The sequence below is a fragment of the Lepisosteus oculatus genome, chromosome 1 (assembly GCF_040954835.1).
Source record: "Lepisosteus oculatus isolate fLepOcu1 chromosome 1, fLepOcu1.hap2, whole genome shotgun sequence".
Taxonomy (NCBI): domain Eukaryota; kingdom Metazoa; phylum Chordata; class Actinopteri; order Semionotiformes; family Lepisosteidae; genus Lepisosteus; species Lepisosteus oculatus.
Window position 1 is genome coordinate 15,939,501 of NC_090696.1, and position 23,729 is coordinate 15,963,229.

Consider the following 23,729-nt stretch of genomic DNA (forward strand, 5'->3'; position numbering starts at 1 on the left):
AAGCTCAGCAGGTGTGAGCCTGGTCAGTATCAGGATGGGAGACCATCTGGGAAAAACTAAGGTTGCTGCTGGAAGAGGTGTTATTGGGACCAGTAAGGGGTGCTCACCCTGTGGTCTGTGTGGATCTTGAGTCTTGAACAGGGAAGATTACAAGGGGACCTGACACATATTTAAAATCCTCCAGGGTGCTGACACGGTCAACCCAAACTCAACAGTGAAGAATCAACATAGACTCAATGAAACAATAACCAGAGGCCAAAAGTAGAAACTCCATGGAGCCGCATGTATATCTGAGAACAGGTGGCACTTCTTCTCCAAAAGGGTGGTGGGAGTGTGGAACGGGGAGCCGGCCATGTTGTTGAAGACGATATCCTGTCTTCATTCGAGAAACGGCTGGATGAGATTCTCAGATTCTTTAGTTATTTATAAACCAAACTTGCTAGATGGGATAAGTGGGCTCTCGCTTGTAACATTTCATGCGTGCATGCCATTTTCACGATAAAAAAGGTTCTGTGCACCTACGATAAGCACTGGGCAAATGCTGTCATTTTTTTGCAAATGTTTCCAGTGCACTCCAAGAAAATGCAATGACAAAGCTGTCAAAGTCGCTATCTGTTACAACAAACAGGGGCAGAATCTCGGGCTCACCTGTACAGATGCCTGGTGCGCTTGGACGCCTCTGTGCTCAGGAAGTATCTGTAAAAGACCAAGGTGGACCACTGTGATTACACTAATGTTCCCAAAAATGACCTTGCACGGCACTACTTCGACAACGCAATTCAGCTACTTTAAACAGGGCATACCCAAGGAGCTCAGTTTTGGTCCAGGCTGGCTGATGTACAGTACATGATCTCCCCACTCTTAGGTCTGTATTATTCAGTCCTCATTGTTTTTAAAATGCACTGCAGGCTCCTAATGAGCTCAGCTCACTACTAAAAACCTTATACCATCACAAGGTGAAGGCAACATAAGCATCAGCACACCCAGCAGCTCCAGAGCAGATTCTGAACTGGCCTGCTCCCAGGCGTCAGGACAGTACTGTCCATCCCGACGGTTATGCCCCGTGTCTCTGTCTGGTAAGATGCTCCTTGGAAGGAGAATCCCGTACATTTTCCCCCCCTCCTCATCCAGGGCGCAGAGAGACGTCACGTCCCAGTTTCCGGAGGTCAGGAATCGAGACGGGGTGGAGGGCACCGCTGGCTGCTGCGAGGAGGAGAGAGAGGATCATGAGATTAAGATGGTGCTAGGATCGGCACCTGTCCAGGTTTGCCAGGACTGTGCCCATTTTGAAGTGGCGGCCCAGTGAAATCTCTAATATATCCCAGGACATTACATGTTGGATCCTTGATACAACGTTTATCATCCTTCAATAACAATGTCTATGCTTGTCAGTCTCCCCTGTTCCTGAATTGTGAACTATTCTTCTACCCATGAGAAGAAATCGCAAACTCATTTGTTAGCAGACGCCCACCTTTATTACCACACGAGGTTAGTCCTTGCATTTGACTGGCTGTACAAAGCTGTAAAAGCCAATCAGCTTGGCCAAATGATGTTAGTTTCACAACAATACATTTCTATATTTTATAAAAAGAGGGCTGGCTGAAGCAACAGCCATTACATCAGCTTAAATGTAGGTAAGAACTACAGTAGAAAAGTGTAGACACCTTTACACTGGGCATATACAGTAACTAATGATTTTTCTCATGTAAAAAAATGATGTCCTGTTTTTTGTCAGAAGTCAGAAGTGGGCTTTCTTCTTTGTGCATGTCAAAGACTCTCTCTGTCCACTGCGATTGTTTTATAGTATAAAAAGTTGGTTAAAGTGGACCTTTTTAAAAGTGCAAGGAATTTCATGCATTACAAGCCTGGCATCAGAAGAGCACAGCTGAGTTAAACCAGGGCTCCCAGGTGAAAGTGCATAGCATTAAAACACTCCCACTGCAGCAGGGCACCAAGCCTGTATTTCAGAACAGTACTCAGTTCGGCTGTATGATAGAGCAAAACCGTTAGAAAGCTGTGGTGATCTGTGTACTGACTGACAGGAAGGATGCAGAGGGCTGTCTTCTACAGATCAGAGGAGGGACAGTGCTGTGTGCCCAACTTTCATTTTATCAAGGATTTTACACTGTGCACTATGTCAGCTGACAGCGAGGCCTGACACTGTACAGCGGGCACCTACCTGGGCTGCCAGCGTGGCAACGTGGCGATATTCGCCACGGGCCCCCTGCTTGGCTGGCAGGGTAAGGTAGAAGATGGAGCCATCCTGGGAGAAGAGTGGCGCCTCCTGCTGGAATGCGAGATGTACAGTAACAGAAAAAATGAAACGGGAACATACAGTATAGATTCCACTATATTTGTATTTTAAGAAATGTCTCTACACAATACTCAGTGTCTCTGATCAGTGATTTTCTTACCAATAATTCCACATACAGGTCAGAACCACAGTGCATTTCCAACAGTAATGTGGAAACTCTTAGGAATGATCTGATATTCTAATGTCTGCTGTCAGTATAAATAAGAAATCTATTCTCTGGGTCAAGCAATGAGACACTTTCTGTTCACAGCAGTGTGTACAAATCTATGAAAACCCCCTGGAATTGTATTAACGGCATCATGTCAATGTAGCACATAACCAATTAATGTAAAATATTGAAAGGGAAGAAGTTGCATTATTGTGTATTTGAAAACAAGCCACAATTTTTTAGAACCGTGGAGTCTTCACAAAACATATTACATATCGAGCAGACATTTTGGTCAACGCTGCTATTCCATTTGGGAATAAAAAGCTGATAGAGCAAAGTTTCCAGAAAGGTAATGACTCCACATGCACTTCCAGGAAATGTGCTTGGGTTTTTTGAATGAGTTTCATTAGATGAGTTTGCAGAATAAAAGTCTCTATAGGAAATGAATGTATTTTGGCGTGCGGACTCAAAAAGTGATGAACTTTGAGGTGTCTGAATGCATTTTCTCTGTGTTGGAACTCAGTCAGATGTCACAGATTGGACCGCCTCCTGAAGGCCCCTTCGATCAGGAGCGCATCAGGCTCTGGGCTGGAGCGATAAAGGCAAGATACCTGTGCTGGGCCTTGCCAGACATCCACAGCAGATTTGTATTTCTGAAGAAGAATGAGAGAAAATGGAAAGCAGCTAATTAATTTTAAAAATAGCCATTGTTTTACATAATCCATTCTCCCATCCATTTTCTAACTGGATGGAAGTTATCCAATACGGAGGAGCCAGGGCCTATTCCAGCAAGCAAAGGGTGCAAGGCAGGGTACACCTTGGATGGGACGCCAGTCCAAAGCAGGGTACACAGACACAAATATACACACACCAGGGCCAGTTTTCTCAGATGCTAAATTAACCCAACAATACATCTTTGGACCGTGGGAGGAAACTGGAGCACCCAAAGTAAACCCTCGTGAATACCAGGAGAACATGCAAACTCCACACAGACAGAACACCAGGAACCAAGCCTAGGGCCCTAGTTCTGCAAGGCAGCAATGCCAACCACTGTGCTGCTATGCCACTCATTATACATCATGATAATAACAATTTATCATTTGGCAGACTGAAGCACTGGGCAGGAACTAGAGGGGTGAACTATGGTAACAACAGCTGGTTGATCTCCAAACAGTGTTACTGAACTCTGACATCTCACCTCTAAGCATGCCCCTGTGGTGGCCTCGCACACGGTGAGCACTGATTGGTTCTGGGGCCGGTTCAGCCATCGCACGGCCAATCGGGTGCTGCTAACCCAGGTCACCATGGAGATGTAGTACTCCCTGCCAGCAAACACAACAGGTCCCACAGTGCACTTCTTTACTATTCCAAATTGTTTTAATCCATATCGTTAATATAGTAATCAACATGTGTACCAGCACTGTTTGTGAGTTTTTTTAGAGGATTTTCTGTGTGCGTCTGCTTACACACAGAGCATTTTACTCATCTTGCCAGGCAAAGCAACAGGAAATATAAAATCTGGACTTAAGGAATATAGTTATCTGACTTATTACTTTATTTCTGAGCAGAACGGAAAGCAGAAAGGGATATTTGGTACAGCTGCAGGGTACACACTCTATGAACATTTTCTGAGGTAAAGTGTGGCTTCGTCAGAGGTGACTGTACAGCAACAGGAAGAACTAAGACAAGAGTGCTGACGTGGACCAATGACCAATAAGCCTCCATAAAGTCCTGCATCTTTGTTGTCCAGCAGGAGAGGTGATGGTAGTGGCTGTGTACCTGGCTCTGATGGAGTCTGGAGGGATCATCTCCAGGGTGTGAGCAGGGCCGTACAGATTCACCACGAACAGACCGACCGAGGGGATGGGGGACCCAGCCTGGAACAAGGCACACACACATGTGCGTACGAACAAACACAGCTCCTCAACAACAGCACACATGACGTTACTTTGATCTGCGTCCGTGGTGGAGGCCGTTACTAAATGTGAAGTGCTTTGTGACACTTTCAGATGAAAAGCACAAATAAAGTTCATGTGATTGATTCATTGATTAGGACAACAGTGTTAAAGCCCCCTGCTCTTTATACAATTTATGCTGCTGTATTTTAATGATGTGCTATTTAGCCTTCACTGTGGCTGAATAGCCAGAGATATTGACATTCACCAGGCTTTATGACACTTTCAGTAGATAACGGAACACATCACCTTTGCTGTAGCACTTGGTATTCAGACATGATGCCAATCAAGGCAGCAACCCAGGTTTATGGAAACTGTTACACTGTTCAATAAAAAATGTCTAGTGTTGTGCATCTGCATAATGTATTGTTCTAAGAAAGTATTTCTAGTTCCACACGTGCAGGCGCATTCCAGACAGGGAAAAGTCCCTATGGGCCTGTTGAGTTCAAACGGCCAAGGGCCCTTCTTAGGGAGCTCAACTTGCAGCTTAATGCAGCCAGCTGACCACTGAGATTAATTCACTGTGTGAACACTTAAATGTTCTGTTAAATAGATTAATTATAGTTCTGCGATTCCACGGAAGTATGTTTTTCTTTATCCTAACTGCCATTACATAATACATTTTATTTCATTTTATATAGTGCCTTTAAAAGTAACTTCTCAAAGCATTTTACTATAAGAGGGAAAAAAGTTAAGACAAGGAGAAGAGATAACAAAATGAGCACAACTGAGAACAAGGGTTTGGAATGCTTGTTCCAAGAAGAAGATGCAAGGTGCAGACACAGACCTGATTAGGTACAAGCCCCTATGAAGAAAAAGGTTTTGAGTCTGGATCGGAGAGTGCTCAGGGAAGGTGATATTTTTGGGGGTAGGATTCCAGAGCTTTGGGGCATAGCAAGCAAAGGCCCTGTCACTCATAGAATGTTATATTTATAGTTAATAATTGCTTACACTTATATAGCACATTTCTGGACCCTCCACTCAAATCTCTTTACAGGTAATGGGGACTCCCCTCCACCACCACCAGTGTGCAGCTCCACCTGGATGATGGGATGGCAGCCATAGTGTGCCAGAATGCTCCCCACACACCAGCTATCGGTGGGGAGGAGAGCAGAGTAAATGAAGCCAATTCATAGATTAGGCCATGATTAGTAAGGGCCAATAGGAAATTTGGCCCAATGTAGATGGGCTTAGGGGAATGAACAGGAGACCAGTGTTGTGAATGTAACACAGATCTGGATAGATGACTGATGCACCTTCTTTCAGACAACACAACACGTTCGCAAGCATCTAGCCAATGATGCACAGCCCAATTCCCCACACCCATCATCACACGCACCGCACTGCTCCCTTGAAAGTAAGCACACACAGTCAGTCAAGCCTGGGGAAGAAAATCGATCTCCTGGCTCTTGTGCACTCCAAGAGAAAGCTTTACAAAATCTGCCACTCAGGTGCCCAGGAATTGTGAGCATTCTTTCCTCGTTTACAGTTATTTAACATTTCACCTACCAGCTGTCTGCAGCCAAAAGCCTCTTCCTTAAGCTGCTCTCACCTTAGGGTAAGGATAGTAGATGTTGGCTGGGTACACTCCACCTAGGAACTGAGGTATTTCCATTGTGGGCGTGGCAGAGTTGTTGATCGTTAGGTAGGCTAGCCGCGCCCCGTCACCTGACCACCAGTGGGCGGGGTATGTCAGAAGAACCTCCTCTGTGGACGAGCAATCAGGAGCAAGCAGGAACAGGAAACTAGTGAGACCACTGGGCTAGCTTTTCTCTTTACTGAGTAAATATAATGGAAAAGAGTTTAAGAAATAAATTGAATGCACAGATAAATACTGAGCTTTAAAGATTTTTTCCATCATTTACAGATCTTCAAAGCAGTAACTAGAAGTGTTCAGCTATACTGTATAAGTTTCTTAATTAAATCACAGAGTTCTGCTTTGATGATGATGAAAGAGGCTCAAAGGTTTATTTAGGAATAAATAATTACTCTCATTATTGCAAGAGTTTAGTTACTGTACAGTGCCTGTTACATGAACAGAGATCTGCTTTTAAATTTGACAAATGAAAACACTTCAAGAATGGCAAATGGGAGAATAATCTACACATTTATATTAAAAAGAGAGCCATTTAAATTACACTGGGAAGCTGATAGAGCAATGAACCAGGTAGCCGACACACTGTTTATCCTCCAAGGAAAATGAAATCAGTCTCGCTGATAATCGATTTGGCTGCTGGAACAGGATACAATTAAAGCCAATGACTCCAATAATGAATAAATGACAAGAGGTGGCAGCACTGTAAATAAAATCCAATACCCCCACAATACACAATCACAATAAGAGATATCCTCACCCTCGTAGAGCCAGTCAGACACTCCATTGACGACCAGCCCCTCCCTGCCAGTGGAAGTGAGCCGCAGGGCGCTACTGGATACATCCAGCTGATAGTAGATGTTGTTCTCAAAGACATACACCTGGTAACCAACGAGAGGCCTGGGAATCAAGAGCTTATACACTTCCTTACACTAAGTGTTGTGGGGGTCTGGAACAAGCTGAGAAACAACAAAGGTGAAGCTGACATCAGAGAATACTTTAAGACGTGTCAGGAATAGATCAAGCTATTAATTGTCTATTAACACCCAATCAGGGCTCTGTCATTTGTCACCTTTATGGGGTTAAGTTAAACATCCTTTGATTGAGAGGGCGGTAACAGAGATAAAGAGCAACAGAGGCACTGAGGAAGCTACATGCAGAGGCAATGCAGTGACTGAGAGAGGAAAGCAGTGGGACAGACAGACCTGTGAGGGCAGACTCACTCATTCACTCACCAGCTGGTTCCCCTGGGGTCCCCAGGCAGCAAACTGCAGAACAGAGGGCTTCACCTCTGGGGGGTTGAGCTCAGAGATCTCCCTGCAACAAAAAGACAGATGGCATTCATGGGCATGAGGGAGAGGCGCTTGTTACAGGTCTCTGAGGGAACGCAGGTGACATTCACTCCACGGTTCCTTTACAGTTGTAGCCCTAGGACAGGGATGGCAAGTCCAACTCCTGGAGAGCCGTCGCTCTTCTGGTTTTTGATACAACCCGAGTTGTCAATTAAGCAATTAGCCTCATCGTTTTATTACTTAGACATGTACAGGATGTTTCTCAGGAAGTATTTTTTTCCTTTTGACAACTTATTCACTTCATTAAAAGTGTGGTTGCTTTCAAAACTCTTCGGAGTCAGGGCAGAAATAGTACAGTGATGCAGTCAATTAAAATAGTTAGACCCACTATGTCACTGAGGGCTCAGGTGGAAAAAAACCAGGAAGACACTGATCCCTCCAGGAGTCTGACACCCCTATTCTAGGACATCAAAGCAGGACCACACTGGCCTCAGGCTTGTATTTACACCTTCTACCCTCAGCCAATCAGTCACTCAATCAGTCGCTCTAATGGACTTAATTATTTAAATGAAATGGTTAGTGATACAGTGGGGTCTTAAACACTTGGGAGGCCAGTCTCTTCTGGTTCATCAGATAATCACGCCAAATCCAGCAGGCAGGACCCATGTTGACCAAAAGCCAGAAAACACTATAAGCAGTGTTCCAATCTCTGGGCTAATTGCTATCAGGCTCCAAGATCATTATATCCAGGGTGCATATTGAAAGAAATGAACATGCAAATAACTCTGTTTCATCACAGCCCTGCCATGTTGCAGCTGACATGTGAACAGGACACAAGTTATCTGCTTTTTGGTTTGGCCCGTTACACATGCTTTTCCTCCTTTTCCTCTTTTGCGGTCTCCATGTGGAATGTCATGTGCCATGCCCACTGATGCTTCTGTCAGCAAACAGCTCCCATACAGGTAAATTCTCCCTAGAAATCTCCCAAGGAAATGGCACAGGGAGGTGGATCGCTGGCGTGCCAGCTCTGCTTGTGCAGCAATTAAATGCTTCCCCCCAGATGCAGATGCAGATTACAATTAGTTTTCAAAGCAATCTGTCCAGGAATGGTTAGTGAACAGCATTAAAACAATGATTAAAAGGGAAACCATGCAAAACAGGAAAAGCAGAACGAAGGGTGGATGAGAGGAGAGGGTCCATTAATGCCAACAGTATTGCCAACCTTAGGGGACATGTGTGAAGATGGGTTCAAAGGTCAAAGACCGCAGGTGGAATTGTGTGGCAAAAAGGACTGCAATGGTAGGTTATGCAGGGGTCACACTGGGCAACACCTTGAACTGCACTCAAATCATTTTAGCAGCTTGTTACTGTTCTATTAGCTGAAGACAATCTTCATTCAGACACTTACCTGAACAGTACGGGGGCTCTAGATCTTTAAAAATTACTACTGTACTTTGTGACACAAGACACTCATTTTGACATGCCATTTTATTCTCCAAATGGGCTAAAAGTTCATTGCAAGCAGTCACAGGCAGGTGTGAGACTTCAGCCCTTAAAACAAAACCAGCATTTCATCTCTCTGACAGCTCTGCATGCCAAGTGCCAAGGCCAAGCCCTTAGTCCACCTACCCTGTGCCCACATTGTAGATGGCATAGGAGGCTGTGAAGGACTGTGAGTACACCTGCAGAGGCAGAGCACATGGGCGCAATTACAAAACCCGGCACAAGTAGGCTCTGGCCTCAGAGGAGTTTTCCACAGTGAATCTGCAAGGCAGGTTTGAGCTCAGGTCTCATTGTCCTCGGACATTTACCCAGCATTTACCTTGCTTCCACGGTTTGACTGGATTAGTGTCGCCATGCACGCTTTACCACAGTTAACCACGAATCCAGTTCACGAGCAGCAGCAATTCCAACACAGCAGCTCCTGTGTTCCTCTGGGCTCAACAGTTTCACACATCCATTCCCACCCATTCCCAGGTCGGCTTCGAACCCGAGACACATCGGAGCAAACAACACCTGCTGGAGGCCTGAGTAACTGCACTGCTTCAACGTGTGCACTAGTGATGTGTGGGTCAGCTTTTTTTTTACCCACACCCGCCCGCGGTTGTGAGAAACGAACCTGCACCCGCCCAGCCCGATTTAAAGTGATAAAAGTACTGACCCAAACCCGGTCCGAACCCGCTCCGTTAGAAATCACAGCGAACAACTGCTTTTTTTTTTTTACCCGCACCCGCCAGCGGTGGTGAGAACTGAACCTGCACCTGCCCAACCCGATCTAATTTTTTTTTTTAAACCGGGCGTGAGTCAACCCGCGCATCACTAACGTGCACACACATGCCATTGTCTTACCACACACTAACCTTAACCTTCACAAGCTACTACCCCTTCATCTGGACAGAACCCAAGGATGAGCAATGAAAATCCAAAAATGATCCAACGCAGCCCCCCCTACTTGAGCAGGGGTGGCCAGTCCTATGCCAGGAGATTCATTTTACTCACTAAAGCAGGCGATGTTTTTCAAGAAAGTAGTTTAGAGATCATTTGAAGTGAAAGTAGCAGGGACTTCTGTATCATGAGGACCACAGCTGGCCGTTCTAGGCCTTGTTAAAGAAATTGTTAAAGAAATTGACTTACTAAACATCCGGCCTTTCCAATTCTTTACAAACGGGTGACTCGGGGGTGGGCCTGGGATATCTTCTGGACTGTGACAGGACTAGAGATGGGGGTCTTCCTCGCTAAGGGAGGTGGCCAAGTGGGTGAGCTGAGGCTGGTAGGGAATCAAAGCGTTGTACTTTCTTGTTAGGAATGCATTGCTTTGCCATTCACCACCTTCACCCCCCATTAACTCAGGGCCCTGAGTTACAAAGTGGTGCAGAGAGCTATACAGTATAAGAATGAAGAGGAGGAAAGTTGGATTAATGGAAACTCTTCGGGATTTTAGCTGTTTTTTTATAGATGACCATGAATAATTAATGACTATTAAACTACACCATGAAGCCTCTGTAATGAAATAGTGGCAGCCTGCTCTGACCATGTAAATGACCTAACACAGTACTAGCCACCTCACAGATGAATCGTGTGTATCATCACGCAGACTCATGCGGCAAGAGAACGAACCAAACAATATATACTGGCCACTCACTGGTCCTGCTTGTGTGTGTGTGTGACAGTCACGGTTCCGCGCGGGGTCGTGCCCCCCGCCGCCCGTTCCGGCCCCCACAGCTGGGGCGCGAACCCGGGTCTCCGGCGTAACGCAACAGGGATCCAGCCGCATGAGCTAAAGGAGACCTCCCCCGGCCCAGGCAGCTGAGGACCCTGCTAGGCGCAGTGAGGCTGCTGACGTCACCACACCAGCTCGCTACATGTGTACAGCCCAAGCAGTGATCCCCAAACTGAAGGCAGCTGCCACCGCTATAAGTGAAAAGCTAGAGAGTCCACAAGCCACACAGAAGTGATTTTTGTCCTACTCCGAGTCTCTAATGAGATTCTGTGATTGTGCTGCCTCTTATTTTATGGTTCATGGGGTTCCCTGCTGCGATTCCCACAGGCTACTTAAGTGTGAGGTGACGGGCTCTGCGCTTGATAGGGGACACGTGCTCGTGACGGTTCAGCGCCGGGTTGTCATCAGCGAGCTGACGGCCCGGAGAATCCAGCCCGCTGTGGCCTGCAGGCCCGGGCTGGAAGTTCCCAGCCTGTCGCGTTTTGCTGGATTAAAAACGTGGGTTTGAACAGGCTTGAGTGTGACAGCGGAGAACTTTGCCAGCCTGATTTCTCGCTAGGTTGAGCTGAGAGCCTGTTAATTCACATAGATCCCCATGGATTCTCTTAATGGTTAATGGGGTGGAGGGCGTCTGCGGGGCTGTCAGGGGCTGTGCTGCTGCAGAGGGAGATTTGGGGGGACTTTGGCTTCAGCTCACCAGTTCTCTCACACCCTGGTTAACTGGGAACATGGCTAAGTCATCACACACATTTAATCAATCAGTCAGTCAATCAAGCAGAGGAACAAAAAAAGCCTCTGCGGTAATTGCCTGCGCTCGTTATGGGCCCTCATTGATTCCCCATCATTAGAGAAACGACAGTGCCCGATTATGCAGAAGGTGCATTATTGAAAGGCAGACCTGGCTGGCAGCTGTCCGGCCGCCGCGAGAGAGAAGGAGGGGCGGATGGATGGGGGAATGAGTGTCGGCCTCCAGGGGTCAGTGACAGGACGGCCAACACGCATCATCAGCACTTCTGCTAATTGGCTCTCTTTAGAGGCTGTCAAGAGAGCCAGGGCTCACTCATACCTCCGCGTTATGAAGATACAAGAGCAGTGGGGGAGGGAGGGAATGGTCAGGAGAAGGTAACGGTGGATTTTTATTCATTTGATGGGAACTTTGAGCCTCCCTGATGTGTTTGAACATGCCTGCTCTCCTCCAGGGCCAGAAGGTGAGCTGTAACCCAGGGCTCTCAAACTTGGCTCCAGGAGGGCCTGGTGTTTTCCGCGGTTTGATCCCCCGGTGCTCTTGATTACACAGTTGGTGTAATTACTGATCTGCCAAATTGTAGCACCCCTAGCTGAGCTTCAGGGTGTGTTATAGATCACAGTACTTGTGATGAGCCAAATGTTTAGAATAAATGAACAAAAGACCTTAAGAAATATATATATGTTTAAATAAGGAAATACATCCATCCATTTTCAAAATGCTTTATCCGATACATAGTTGCAGGGGAGCCGGAGTCTATGGCAAGCAACGGGCGAAGGGCAGGATACACCTTGGACGGGATGCCAGTCCATCGCAGGGCGCGCACACACACTCACACCAGTATGCCTTTGCACTGCGGAAGGAAACTGGAACTCCCACAGGAAACCCACATGAACATGGGGAGAGCACTCAAACTCCATGCAGAGAGCACCCCAGGAAATGAACCCAGGGCCCCAGCACCAGAAATATTAAAGGAAATATGACTTCCTTTTAAACTGAGGACAATATTTAGGCTATCGTTTTTAATTGACTACTGAGTTTTGAGCAAAAACCTGAAGAGTTCGGTTCAGTGTATTTGTCATATGCACAAGTGCATTGAAATGCACACTACAGGAAGAGGAAGCTTGATGTACCTGAACTAAGCAGAGACTCAGGCACTTCTTCTATAGTGAAAGAAGGGGGCAGTGTGCACTAGCAGTTCGGGATGTGGGCAGACCACTGGAAGGTCAATGTCTGTTCAGGCCAGCGGTATGGACACTGTTGTTGTATCCCTGAGCACAGCAGGGTATTCCAACCTGTCACTGGAATGTGAGTTTGACATCACTGGAAATTACAGTCTCCGTGTGGCCTTCACTCGGCTCCTGCCGTTCACAATTTCACCCCCATCTCTGTCCTTCCCCTTCCTCTCCTCCCACACCCCCATCTCTTGCTGCCTTCCCCTCTCTTTCTACAGGTGCCGCTCCTATCACTCCATTCTGCTCTCTCTCTCTTTCCCATTCTGCCTCTCCCAGCCACTGCCAGCTTTCTCCTGGACCGTTACTCACCTTCACCCTCTCTCTCTCCTTCTCCCCTCTGTTACTGATTCACCATCTCTCGCTCTCCCCCCTCCCTTCACCTCCACCCCGCACGCTATTGCAGCTCTCCTGCCAGCCTGCCCCCTCCTTCTCCTTCTGCTGCCCCCCGCCCCCTCCACCTCTCTGCCACAAATCACTGCGGAGCCTCTTTTCCCTCTTAATGCCTCCTGCCGCATGGCAAGCCAGGAAGAACGCCCGGAGCTCAGATGTCTCCCGGCGCTCCTGTCCTGCCTGTCTAAGAGGTCCCGGCACAGCCCTGCCTCCGCCCCGGCACAGACACACAGGCCGTGTGACAGCTCGCCTGTCAGTCACTCCATCCCTTTCCACGCTGCTGCTCTGCTGCCTTCTGCAGTGTGTTCCTCTCCCCTGCTGGGGCCGGGCGCAGCCCGAAGCGCTGGTGTCAGCAAAAAAAAAACCCCACACACGCACACAGAGCCACAGATCCAGAGGAAAGAGGAAAGCACATTTCTACAGGAAGAAAAAGGCCCATACAGTCCTCCAGATCCATACACACGATAATGACGACTAGATTTCTACAGCGCAGCACAGGTAGTGCAATGTCAGCCTTGCTAAGGAAATGCAGGAATTATGGAATGTGCAGCTTGGAGATAAAAGCTACTACACTCCATAACCACAGCACCCACACACACACTGTACACACACACTGAACCCCATAACCACAGCACCCACACACACACTGTACACACACACTGAACCCCATAACCACAGCACCCACACACACACTGTACACACACACTGAACCCCATAACCACAGCACCCACACACACACTGTACACACACACTGAACCCCATAACCACTGCACCCACACACACACTGTACACACACACTGAACCCCATAACCACTGCACCCACACACACACTGTACACACACACTGAACCCCATAACCACAGCACCCACACACACACTGTACACACACACTGAACCCCATAACCACAGCACCCACACACACACTGTACACACACACTGAACCCCATAACCACAGCACCCACACACACACTGTACACACACACTGAACCCCATAACCACAGCACCCACACACACACTGTACACACACACTGAACCCCATAACCACAGCACCCACACACACACTGTACACACACACTGAACTCCATAACCACAGCACCCACACACACACTGTACACACACACTGAACTCCATAACCACAGCACCCACACACACACTGTACACACACACTGAACTCCATAACCACTGCACCCACACACACACTGTACACACACACTGAACCCCATAACCACAGCACCCACACACACACTGTACACACACACTGAACCCCATAACCACAGCACCCACACACACACTGTACACACACACTGAACCCCATAACCACAGCACCCACACACACACTGTACACACACACTGAACCCCATAACCACAGCACCCACACACACACTGTACACACACACTGAACTCCATAACCACAGCACCCACACACACACTGTACACACACACACTGAACCCCATAACCACAGCACCCACACACACACTGTACACACACACTGAACCCCATAACCACAGCACCCACACACACACTGTACACACACACTGTACACACACACTGAACTCCATAACCACAGCACCCACACACACACTGTACACACACACTGAACTCCATAACCACAGCACACACACACACTGTACACACACACTGAACTCCATAACCACAGCACCCACACACACACTGTACACACACACTGAACTCCATAACCACAGCACCCACACACACACTGTACACACACACTGAACCCCATAACCACAGCACCCACACACACACTGTACACACACACTGAACCCCATAACCACAGCACCCACACACACACTGTACACACACACTGAACCCCATAACCACAGCACCCACACACACACTGTACACACACACTGAACTCCATAACCACAGCACCCACACACACACTGTACTCACACACTGAACCCCATAACCACAGCACCCACACACACACTGTACACACACACTGAACCCCATAACCACAGCACCCACACACACACTGTACACACACACTGAACTCCATAACCACAGCACCCACACACACACACTGTACACACACACACACTGTACACACACACTGAACCCCATAACCACAGCACCCACACACACACTGTACACACACACTGAACCCCATAACCACAGCACCCACACACACACTGTACACACACACTGAACCCCATAACCACAGCACCCACACACACACTGTACACACACACTGAACCCCATAACCACAGCACCCACACACACTGTACACACACACTGAACCCCATAACCACAGCACCCACACACACACTGTACACACACACTGAACCCCATAACCACAGCACCCACAGATACACTGTACACACACTCACACAGTGACACAAGAGGAATATGCAATATGTGGAGGTTTTTAATAAGCCAGAAATTCTGCTGAGAGCTGTGTTTTTCTTTTTTTTCCCCATTTTTTTTACTCGATTAAACTCACATTACACCTCTCCCTCCGGTGAGGAGAGAAAAGAAAAGCTATTTATTAAGTGTGGCATTATTTATTGCTCACAGTGCAGGAGGAGTTTCAGAGATAAAAGGAAAATAAACGCCTTCTCTCCCAATAGAACAGAGCCTAAACCCACTTTCCATTTATTACCCACTGTACAGCTCTGATCCTTCTGATGTTGTGCTGGTACAGCCCCTTCAGGCTTTTCACTTTGGCAGATTCGTATGGTTTTATCACAGTTTTTCATCTGTATTTAGCTTGCCTTCCCTGGTCTCCTAGGGCCCAGCTATGCGGTTTTGTGTTTTAATCCATTAAGCTATGATCATACTAAGCTTTCCCACAATCTGTCATAAGTAGGGGATTGTACGGCTCTTGGAATAATTCACCATAATAACTTTGGTGTTAACTCGCCCAGGTGTACCTGGCTGCGTTCCTGGGGCACTACAGAATCTAATGCTTTTCACTCCACTCAAGCTCTCAGTCACTCAACTGAACCAATTAATTAGCTGGGTGATAAATTGGCTTAATTGCTCAAGATTATCTTTAGGCTCTGGCAGAAGATGCAACTAAAGCCCAAAGGACAGGCCCTGTACTATACAGACAGTTAAAATCATGCCCAGAAAATACCCAGCCGAGTAATTGAAGCAGACTTCCCACAGGATCCGAATGGATGACGTTTTGGTTATTAATTATCTCACAGCAATCAGCTACGCAAGCCGGTTGGCGTTCTCTCACCCTTAATCCTCCCCTTTTTATTATGATTTTAAAAAAAGTTAATAAAAATGCTCAGGTCTCCAGCAATGGAGACAAAACACCAAACTGGCAGCTGGTCTTTATGTTTCTAGTTTAACTAAAAGGCTCTTCCACCTTTAAGTTTGTTCTCTTTTACATGTGTTTTAGAGATACGCGACACGGCTTGGTTTGAAATGCACTTGGTCTCCAATCAGACAGCACGTCGGGTCCAATTTGAGCACGTGTGGACTGTTGATGGAGACAGCTAAGTGTCACGATATTAGTTCCCCCTCCTTAAGGGTGCTCCAGCCCTATCACTCAAGACTTTATTCCATGCACCTGCGCCCTATCCCCTGCCCACCTTAAAAGCCAGGCGCTGACGCTCTTCCGGGCTCTGCATCTGATTTCCGTATCGTGCGAGTCCGGGACCAGGAAGCGCCTGGTCCCGTTAAGGTTTTAACCTCGGTTCCCGTTCCTGTTCCCCGTCCGCCGGTTCCGACCCGGCCTTTGTGGTTTTTAATTCTTGTTCTGATGGATCTGGTTTTGGACTTACTCGTGTGTTTTGGATTTTCCCTAAGGATTACTCTTGGATTGTTCGCCTCGGCCACACCTCCCCCGTGCACCAGCGCACCTTGGACACGCCCCCTTGTCTTCAGCCCCGTTTTCCTGCATGACGTTTCCCCAGTGTTCCCCCACTTCGTCGGATTGTGTCGTCCGCATAGGGTCCGGAAAGAACTGTTCGTTACACTAAGTGTCTTGGGGTGCTAGAGGAGTTCTTTTCCATTAGCTTTTCAGGTCACTGCCAAATACAAACCTGCAGTCTGGCCACTGCTGTAAACTGCTGTCCCAATTTCTCCCACTGGTCATTAAATCTCAGTAACAGAATAAATTCATTGACGGAAAAAAATGATGAATTTCGAATTAAGCACAAAACCGTGAACTTCTGTGAAAGTACTGTACGTCGCCATGTTGATGCAAACTCACATTCGAGTTCCCACAAATTGCGAAATGAAGCGGCCCTTCCTGCTCACTAGTCACTGTAATGACTAATGTAATGTGATGTACAAGTGAACAAATACAGGTCGTGCAGCAGACATTTCAGTGCAGAAATGTTCCAATGTGGTCTGCATGGAGACTTAACAAGTAGCATTTGTCGGAAAAACCGTCTCGAAATTGAGAGCAATATTTCTATTGGATTAAAAGAGATATACTCTCAAGCCTGCTTGTTTACGATGTACTGTAATAAGGCCGCACCGGAAAGCTTTGTCTATTTTGTGATGTGCTATAAATTGGAGGTTTTACAAGTTACTGTGTGCATTTTCCTTTTATTGCGGTTTGAAATGCGCTCATCGATGCTGATTCTTTCTCATCCCGAAATAAAAAAAATAGCGTTCCAGTTCCCCTTTAAAGTGTAGATTTATGACCACAGGCTCTTCTTTAGCTTTCCTTGGGTCATTCCCAGATATTTCTATTGTCATCTCTTTTTTCTGCACACCCACGACTTTTACCTTGTCTGAAACGGATTTTACCATATCCTACTCGAACCAGACCAGCCTTGTAGAGGAGATGTAGAATGCTGCTCTTACACACTGGAATCTGTATTTCATGTTGGTTGTACTCACCGGCTGGACGTTGTAAGCCAGTAACACAAACCTCTGGTCTGGAGACACTTGGAACCTTGTGGCTTTCAGGTTGATCTATGGGGGAAACACAATGGGGACCGATAAGACACAAGCACTGTCCCTAACATGCTGACCAGCTCTACTCTATTGGGACAGGCTCATTTCGACCAAGGCTGAAACAATTAGGCGCACAGCCCCGTGCATTTAACAATACATCAACTTTTTTTTCGGCTGAAAAAACACAGGATTAAATATCACATGGAACAATCCATTGATGTAAAGTATGAGCCTTGCTAAAAAGCCTCTTTGCTCTGGGTCACCTAGAAGAGATGACCCAGATGTGCCCTTCAGCACCACTCTGAAACTTTCAGCGCGTGTTCATGTTCCCTAAGCATCTCTTTAACTCTTATAGGTAGTGAAAAGGCACTTCCTACAAAACTAGAGATGAGCACTCTGGGTCCTGGAGGGCTGGTGCCTCTGAAGGTTTTCAGTCCAGCACAGATCTTCATGAGCTAAGGCAGCTGGTTACTGGCTTAATTGGACCATTTTAACAGCTACCAGCAGCTCCTCAGCTGTTTCTGCTTTAGGGAAACCTGGACACTTTGTAGACACAGCGGCCCTCGCCCACCTCTGTGGGCTTCACCCTGTGAGAAGGGCACGGTCTTACTTTGTCTGTGTGCTGCACTGTGGCTCTGTCTTTCTCAAACTCCTCACCTCTGACTTTATGGGGATCTCTAGCCTCTAAACTCAAAACTATCTGGGTTTTCATCTCACTCTGCCATCACCGCTCCTCTCTCCCATTCTCCAAGCCTCACTTACAAAGGTGCCGTTCTCCACCAGCGTCGAGACCTGGTTTGTGTTAACGTTGTGCTTGATGACGTGGCCCTCCCTGGTCCGCAGCGTGAGCTCGTGATCTGAGAAGAGCAAGAGGTCGGGGGTCAGAGGTCAGAGAGCACAGGAGAAGGACACCTCATTGATCCGGAGAGGTTGGACAACTACAAGTTCCTTCTTGGACAGAGCGCTGAGAGGGGCAAGGAATTATCCAGACACCGCGGCTTTGAGTCAGCTAGGGTTCTCATGAGAAGCTGTTAAACAGCATTTCCTGTGACATCCTGGATAGCTGCAGGCCTTCAGCGCTGTCAGTGAGACACACAGAAACTCCTCCAATCTGCACTAACCCTCCTGTACACCGCTGCAGAGCTGGAAGAGTGTGTGAATGTGAATGGTGTAATAGGTGGGTGAATCAGAGGAGCACGTCTGTCCTGCCAACTCTCCCCCTGCAGGTAAAGGTGTCATGGGAGACAATGGGATTCTTAATTTCTCCAAAGAGCAGGGTAATCAAAATGGTTATGCAAGAAGGTAGAGTTAAAACTCTGAAACAAAGATGCCTTAAGGAGATGGAATCGAAGCTGTTACAATTCTCCAAGTATTGTATATGGCAACCGATTGGGACCAGACCTCTAACTCGGACACAAGGATCAAAGGGCCAGCCATCAAAGATGAGGGCAACACATTCTGAGACTGAGAACAGGTGGTGCTTGTGGTTGCTTTAGAACACAGTGCTAGCTGTGGGCAATCAAGAAGGGCCTGGATCGTGATCTTGGGTCATTAGCCTACTCACATCTTACCAGAGAAACAAGCAGCTTCCTTTCATCTGCATCCTGTCGTGTTTTCTTAGGTCCTCACCTCTAAACTGTGGGAATCACCCCACGCTACAGTATGTCCTACTAATGATGTTCTCACCATTGAGCCAGGCCACCATGGGGTCATGGACTCTGAAATCCTTGCTCTCCAGGTCTTCCAGGGTGAGACGGGACAGTTGCAGGAGGCGGGAATCGTCTGATGCAGATAGAGAACCAGCCACAAAGAGACAGGAAACGTCATTTTTATTTTGCTACTTGCACAGGCATATCCTGACGTCCTGAACTACGGTAACAAAAAAAAAAGCACATAAGTAATTCAGAGGAAATTTAACGTGACGGGTTTACCTGTCAGAAAGGGCCAGGGAATATGAAAAGCAATTTAAGCGGTGAATTAAAAACACCAGTGGAGTCAGAGGCTTGAGTTGCCTTGGGGAGAGAGCTCCAAAGCTTTGGCGCATTTCAACTCTTTTAGAGACGGAGAAGGTGCTGTGCTCTGAATAAGAAAGCACCACACTGATTCAAAAAATGCCGCATTCACAACACGTGTCACCAAACTAAATCTGAACCTGTTCTGATAAGCAATTCAGATCCACAAGAGTTCGCTGACCTCTTTTCTATCTTATTGTTGGGGTTGATTTTAAAACAAGACCAAGCACTGTTAAGACTCTTTCTGGTGCTTGCTGGTTCCGATCTCCCTGAACGGCCGCAGCCTGTGTGCAGTTCTGGGATTCTTCATTCCAAGTCTGCAAGGAACGCAGGCTTAATACTCGGACGACCCCTTGCAGCCACACTCCCTTCATTAGAGTTTACCGTCTGCTCCATCAACACATCACATTCCCAGGTCTCCCCTGGGAAAAAAATGTCACGTGAACTCGACCGGGACTAAGTAAGGTCAATATTAAAAATGCATTGACTGGGGCCGCGGCCCAATTCTAGTACTTCCTCCTAGTCTTTGGAAGGGCGGAGAAAGCTTGGAAACAGAAGCCAGGACACTGAGCGGCTCTATCTCCCCCAGTTCCGCTTGACTCTGGCTCCGTCCAGCCTGCCTACAGCTCGCTCTCAATCGGATTGGAAGAGCTATGTCTCCCTGGCATGCAACACATTCCGAGCTTCGGCGGTGATCACATTAGCTCTCCTTTCCGAAACAAGCAGTGCTTTGGATCCCTTCTGCAGGAAAGAGCACTTCGGGAAGGAATTATGGGAAACAGTGGCATCGCTCGCCCATGGCTGTCTAGCCACACCCCCGTAGGGTGAGGGTCACTTACCGGGGCTGAGCAGAATGATGGACATGATGACCAATGACAGCACCACCAGGATCACCACCACGGCGATGCCAATCCCCTTCCAGTTGCGGGGAGGGGCGCCCGACCCCCCCATATCCTGGGGAGACAGTAAGCGAAGAAGGGGGAGAAGCCCTCATTAAAAGGAACCCAGCGTTTCTTCCCCCTTCACAACTCCGTCTTTTCAAAGTTAGCGTCTCTCCCCTTCCTTCACTCCTGCAGCCCCGTTTCCCGTTTCCTGTCTTTTTCCTTTCCTTGTTTTATCTCCCTGCTGGGTGGGAATTAACAGCGACACTGTAGAAGCCATAAATCAGCATGTGTTCTCATTTCCACGTAAAGCAGAGGGATCTTAATCACCATTCCCCTCATCCGAGCACTGAAGACCAGCTAGGGAGCAGATCCTTTTTCAACAAAAATGATAAATATAAGAATATCAGCCTACGTCAAAGGACTCCTACAATAAACATGTCTAAGAACATGTGAACACACCACCTGACGAGATGATACTGCTGGCACATATGTTGGCTTCTTTTGTTTATAGACATCGCTCTCAGAGAAAGCAGTAACACCAACAGTTCATTTCCTCTGTGCCTGTTTAATGACGGCATCAAAGTATTATTTTGTGATGTACTTTGGGATGACACTATATCAAAGAAAGCTTATTATTCTTACTTTGGACAATTATTTTATCTTATTTACAGAATTGAATGACCAGTCCTCCTCTCCTATTTTTTCATTTTTGTACACTGCCATATTGCAAATTTAATTTCTAGTTTTTTTTTTAAAATGTTCAGAATCTCTACCTGAGGAACTCTTAGGTGTTTTACAATATGGACTGAAATTCATTCCTTTTAAAAGAGGAGTTCTTTAAAAAAAAATTCAAAGCCCGTACAGAGTAATATTATTGTGGGTTAACATACAAAGAAGATTTAGAAGAAAAGCCCAGATAAACAAGAATAAAGTGACAATCGGGATATACAGCTGAAACCCAGAACATTTTCAAAAAATAAAATACAGTAGCTGCTTCAGGGAGCGGGACTGATTTTGTTCTTTCATTTAAAAGAAAGAAAAACTTTACAGTGGGCTTCATTAGAAATGCACACCTGAATGACTTCCATTTGTCATTTAATTACTCCACATCCTTAATTTTATATTTTAGTTTCAACGTGGTTTGGGGCATCTTAACGAAATCCTAAAAGGTTTCTTTTAAATGGCATTTTGCTAAAAAAAAGCCTTTTGCGAATTTCCTCTAAATGACAGTTTCACATAAGTTAATTAACTAAATTGACTGTAAAGCTGTTAAAACATGCAAAAACAGCATCGAGCAATGAGCACTGCCCTTTCCTGCAGGGTATCAGATAGCTGCATAAGCCACGGGAGGTCTGACAATAGCTCCCATATTCGAGGCAAAAATCAAACAATGGCAATTAATCTCACTCCTTCATTTAAAAAAACACTTCTGTTATATGCCTGATTTTACCTCCGGGGCCAGTGTGAGGATTCGCTCACGAGCTGTGCTGCTTCAAAGCTGTGAGACACTGTGAAACACTTTCCACACCTCAATTCCTCTCACATGAAACATCAGCTGTTTTCACCCTCACCCATGAGAAGATAAGGACAATTACAAACGAGAGGAGGCCAGTTACCAGTCAGCCCGTCTAGCACGTGTGGTAGTTAGCAGTTAATTAATCCCAGGATCTCATCCTGTCGTTTCATGAAAGAAGCCAATGTATCGGCTTCAACAACATGGCTGGGCAGCTTGTTCCACACTCCACACCCACAGCCCTTTCTGGATAGAAGTGCCTCCGGTTCTCAGTTTTAAATGCACTTCCACAGAGTTTCCGCTTCGTGCCCTCTGCTCATGTTTCACCGTCCGTTCTGAACACGTGTGCTGGGTCGAAGCAGAGTCTTCTGGGAAACAACAGAAATGCTGCATTTCTTTGCCTTTAAAAACCTCTCTCTTCTAAACGGACGGTGCCAGGCCGTGCTAAATCACCGGGATTAATGCAGCGCCTCTGTCGGAGAGGGCAGGGTTGTGATCGGGGGCACCTGTCCTGCAGTTACAGGTCGGTCATCACTCAGGAACCCGCGGCGCTGTGTCACACAGCAAAGCAATAAAACCGCTCTTTCATTAACATCTACCACTGGGGCAGCTCTTCATCACTCCCCCTGCCTTTAAACAGACTCCCCCCCACACTCTGCACACACACACCCAGAGAACACATTTATCTTGCAGCTCAGGGGCAGGCTGCCTCTCTCTCTGGATTCCTATTCAAGCACCGAACACCAGCATTAACCACCCTGCTGATCATACAGACTGGTTTAAAGCACCCAGAAGGCGGAAACATGATACAAGGAGTTGTGCGTACTGGATCACAGGTGCTGTGAGTGTTTCGATACAGACCACTGCACCGCCCTTCCTAGAGGTGGCAACACTGAGCCAAAACCAGCCCAGGGCCTATCGGGATGCACACAGTAGAAATACACGTCTGAAGCTAGTGCCTCATTTGTGATACACAGCACAACTCTGAACTCCCAGTGCTTTTGTGATATGTGATTTTACCAGCCTCTGTAATGATTACACAAGAAGCTGAATGTGAATAAAGCTAAATGTGAGTAAATTATTAATAATAATAATTGCTTACACTCATATAGCGCTTTTCTGGACACTCCACTCAAAGCGCTTTACAGGTAATGGGGACTCCCCTCCACCACCACGAATGTGCAGCCCCACCTGCATGATGCGCCAGTACACTCACCAGTGGGGAGGAGAATTGAGTGATGAAGCCAATTCATAGATGGGAACTATTAGGAGGCCATGACTGGTAAAGGCCAGTGGGACATTTGGCAAGGGCACCAAGGTAACGTCCCTACTCTTTTCGAGAAACGCCCTGGGATTTTTAATGGCCCCACTAACAGCCACCTTAGTTTTTCCCAGGAGTCTCCCATCCAGGTACTGGCCAGGCTCACACTGCTGAGCTTCCGTGGGCTGCCAGTTGTGAGTTGCAGGGTGATATGGCTGCTGGCCATGACTGAGGGGAACAATACACGGGCACCTAGGGTTCGGCGCCCTGTGCGTCAGTGTGCAC

The 23,729-nt window shown here is 47.1% G+C and overlaps 1 protein-coding gene across 3 annotated transcripts in view; it reads right to left on the reverse strand.

The window, feature by feature from the left end:
• Positions 1 to 23,729, reverse strand: part of LOC102692806 (inactive dipeptidyl peptidase 10) — a 48,354-nt gene that overhangs the window by 11,862 nt on the left and 12,763 nt on the right. For 2 of the 3 annotated variants that reach the window (XM_015344044.2, XM_015344045.2), the window contains exons 2-15: positions 20,626 to 20,740; positions 19,461 to 19,556; positions 18,537 to 18,631; positions 17,718 to 17,792; positions 8,933 to 8,985; positions 7,247 to 7,328; positions 6,772 to 6,892; positions 5,970 to 6,124; positions 4,242 to 4,339; positions 3,661 to 3,784; positions 3,074 to 3,115; positions 2,180 to 2,287; positions 1,109 to 1,203; positions 649 to 696 (exon numbers count right to left, since the gene is read on the reverse strand). In XM_015344044.2, the coding sequence (XP_015199530.2) occupies positions 649 to 696; positions 1,109 to 1,203; positions 2,180 to 2,287; positions 3,074 to 3,115; positions 3,661 to 3,784; positions 4,242 to 4,339; positions 5,970 to 6,124; positions 6,772 to 6,892; positions 7,247 to 7,328; positions 8,933 to 8,985; positions 17,718 to 17,792; positions 18,537 to 18,631; positions 19,461 to 19,556; positions 20,626 to 20,740 (1,307 nt within the window). The remainder of the gene's footprint in view (positions 1 to 648; positions 697 to 1,108; positions 1,204 to 2,179; positions 2,288 to 3,073; positions 3,116 to 3,660; positions 3,785 to 4,241; positions 4,340 to 5,969; positions 6,125 to 6,771; positions 6,893 to 7,246; positions 7,329 to 8,932; positions 8,986 to 17,717; positions 17,793 to 18,536; positions 18,632 to 19,460; positions 19,557 to 20,625; positions 20,741 to 23,729) is intronic. The other variant, XM_015344046.2, reaches the window with a different exon arrangement.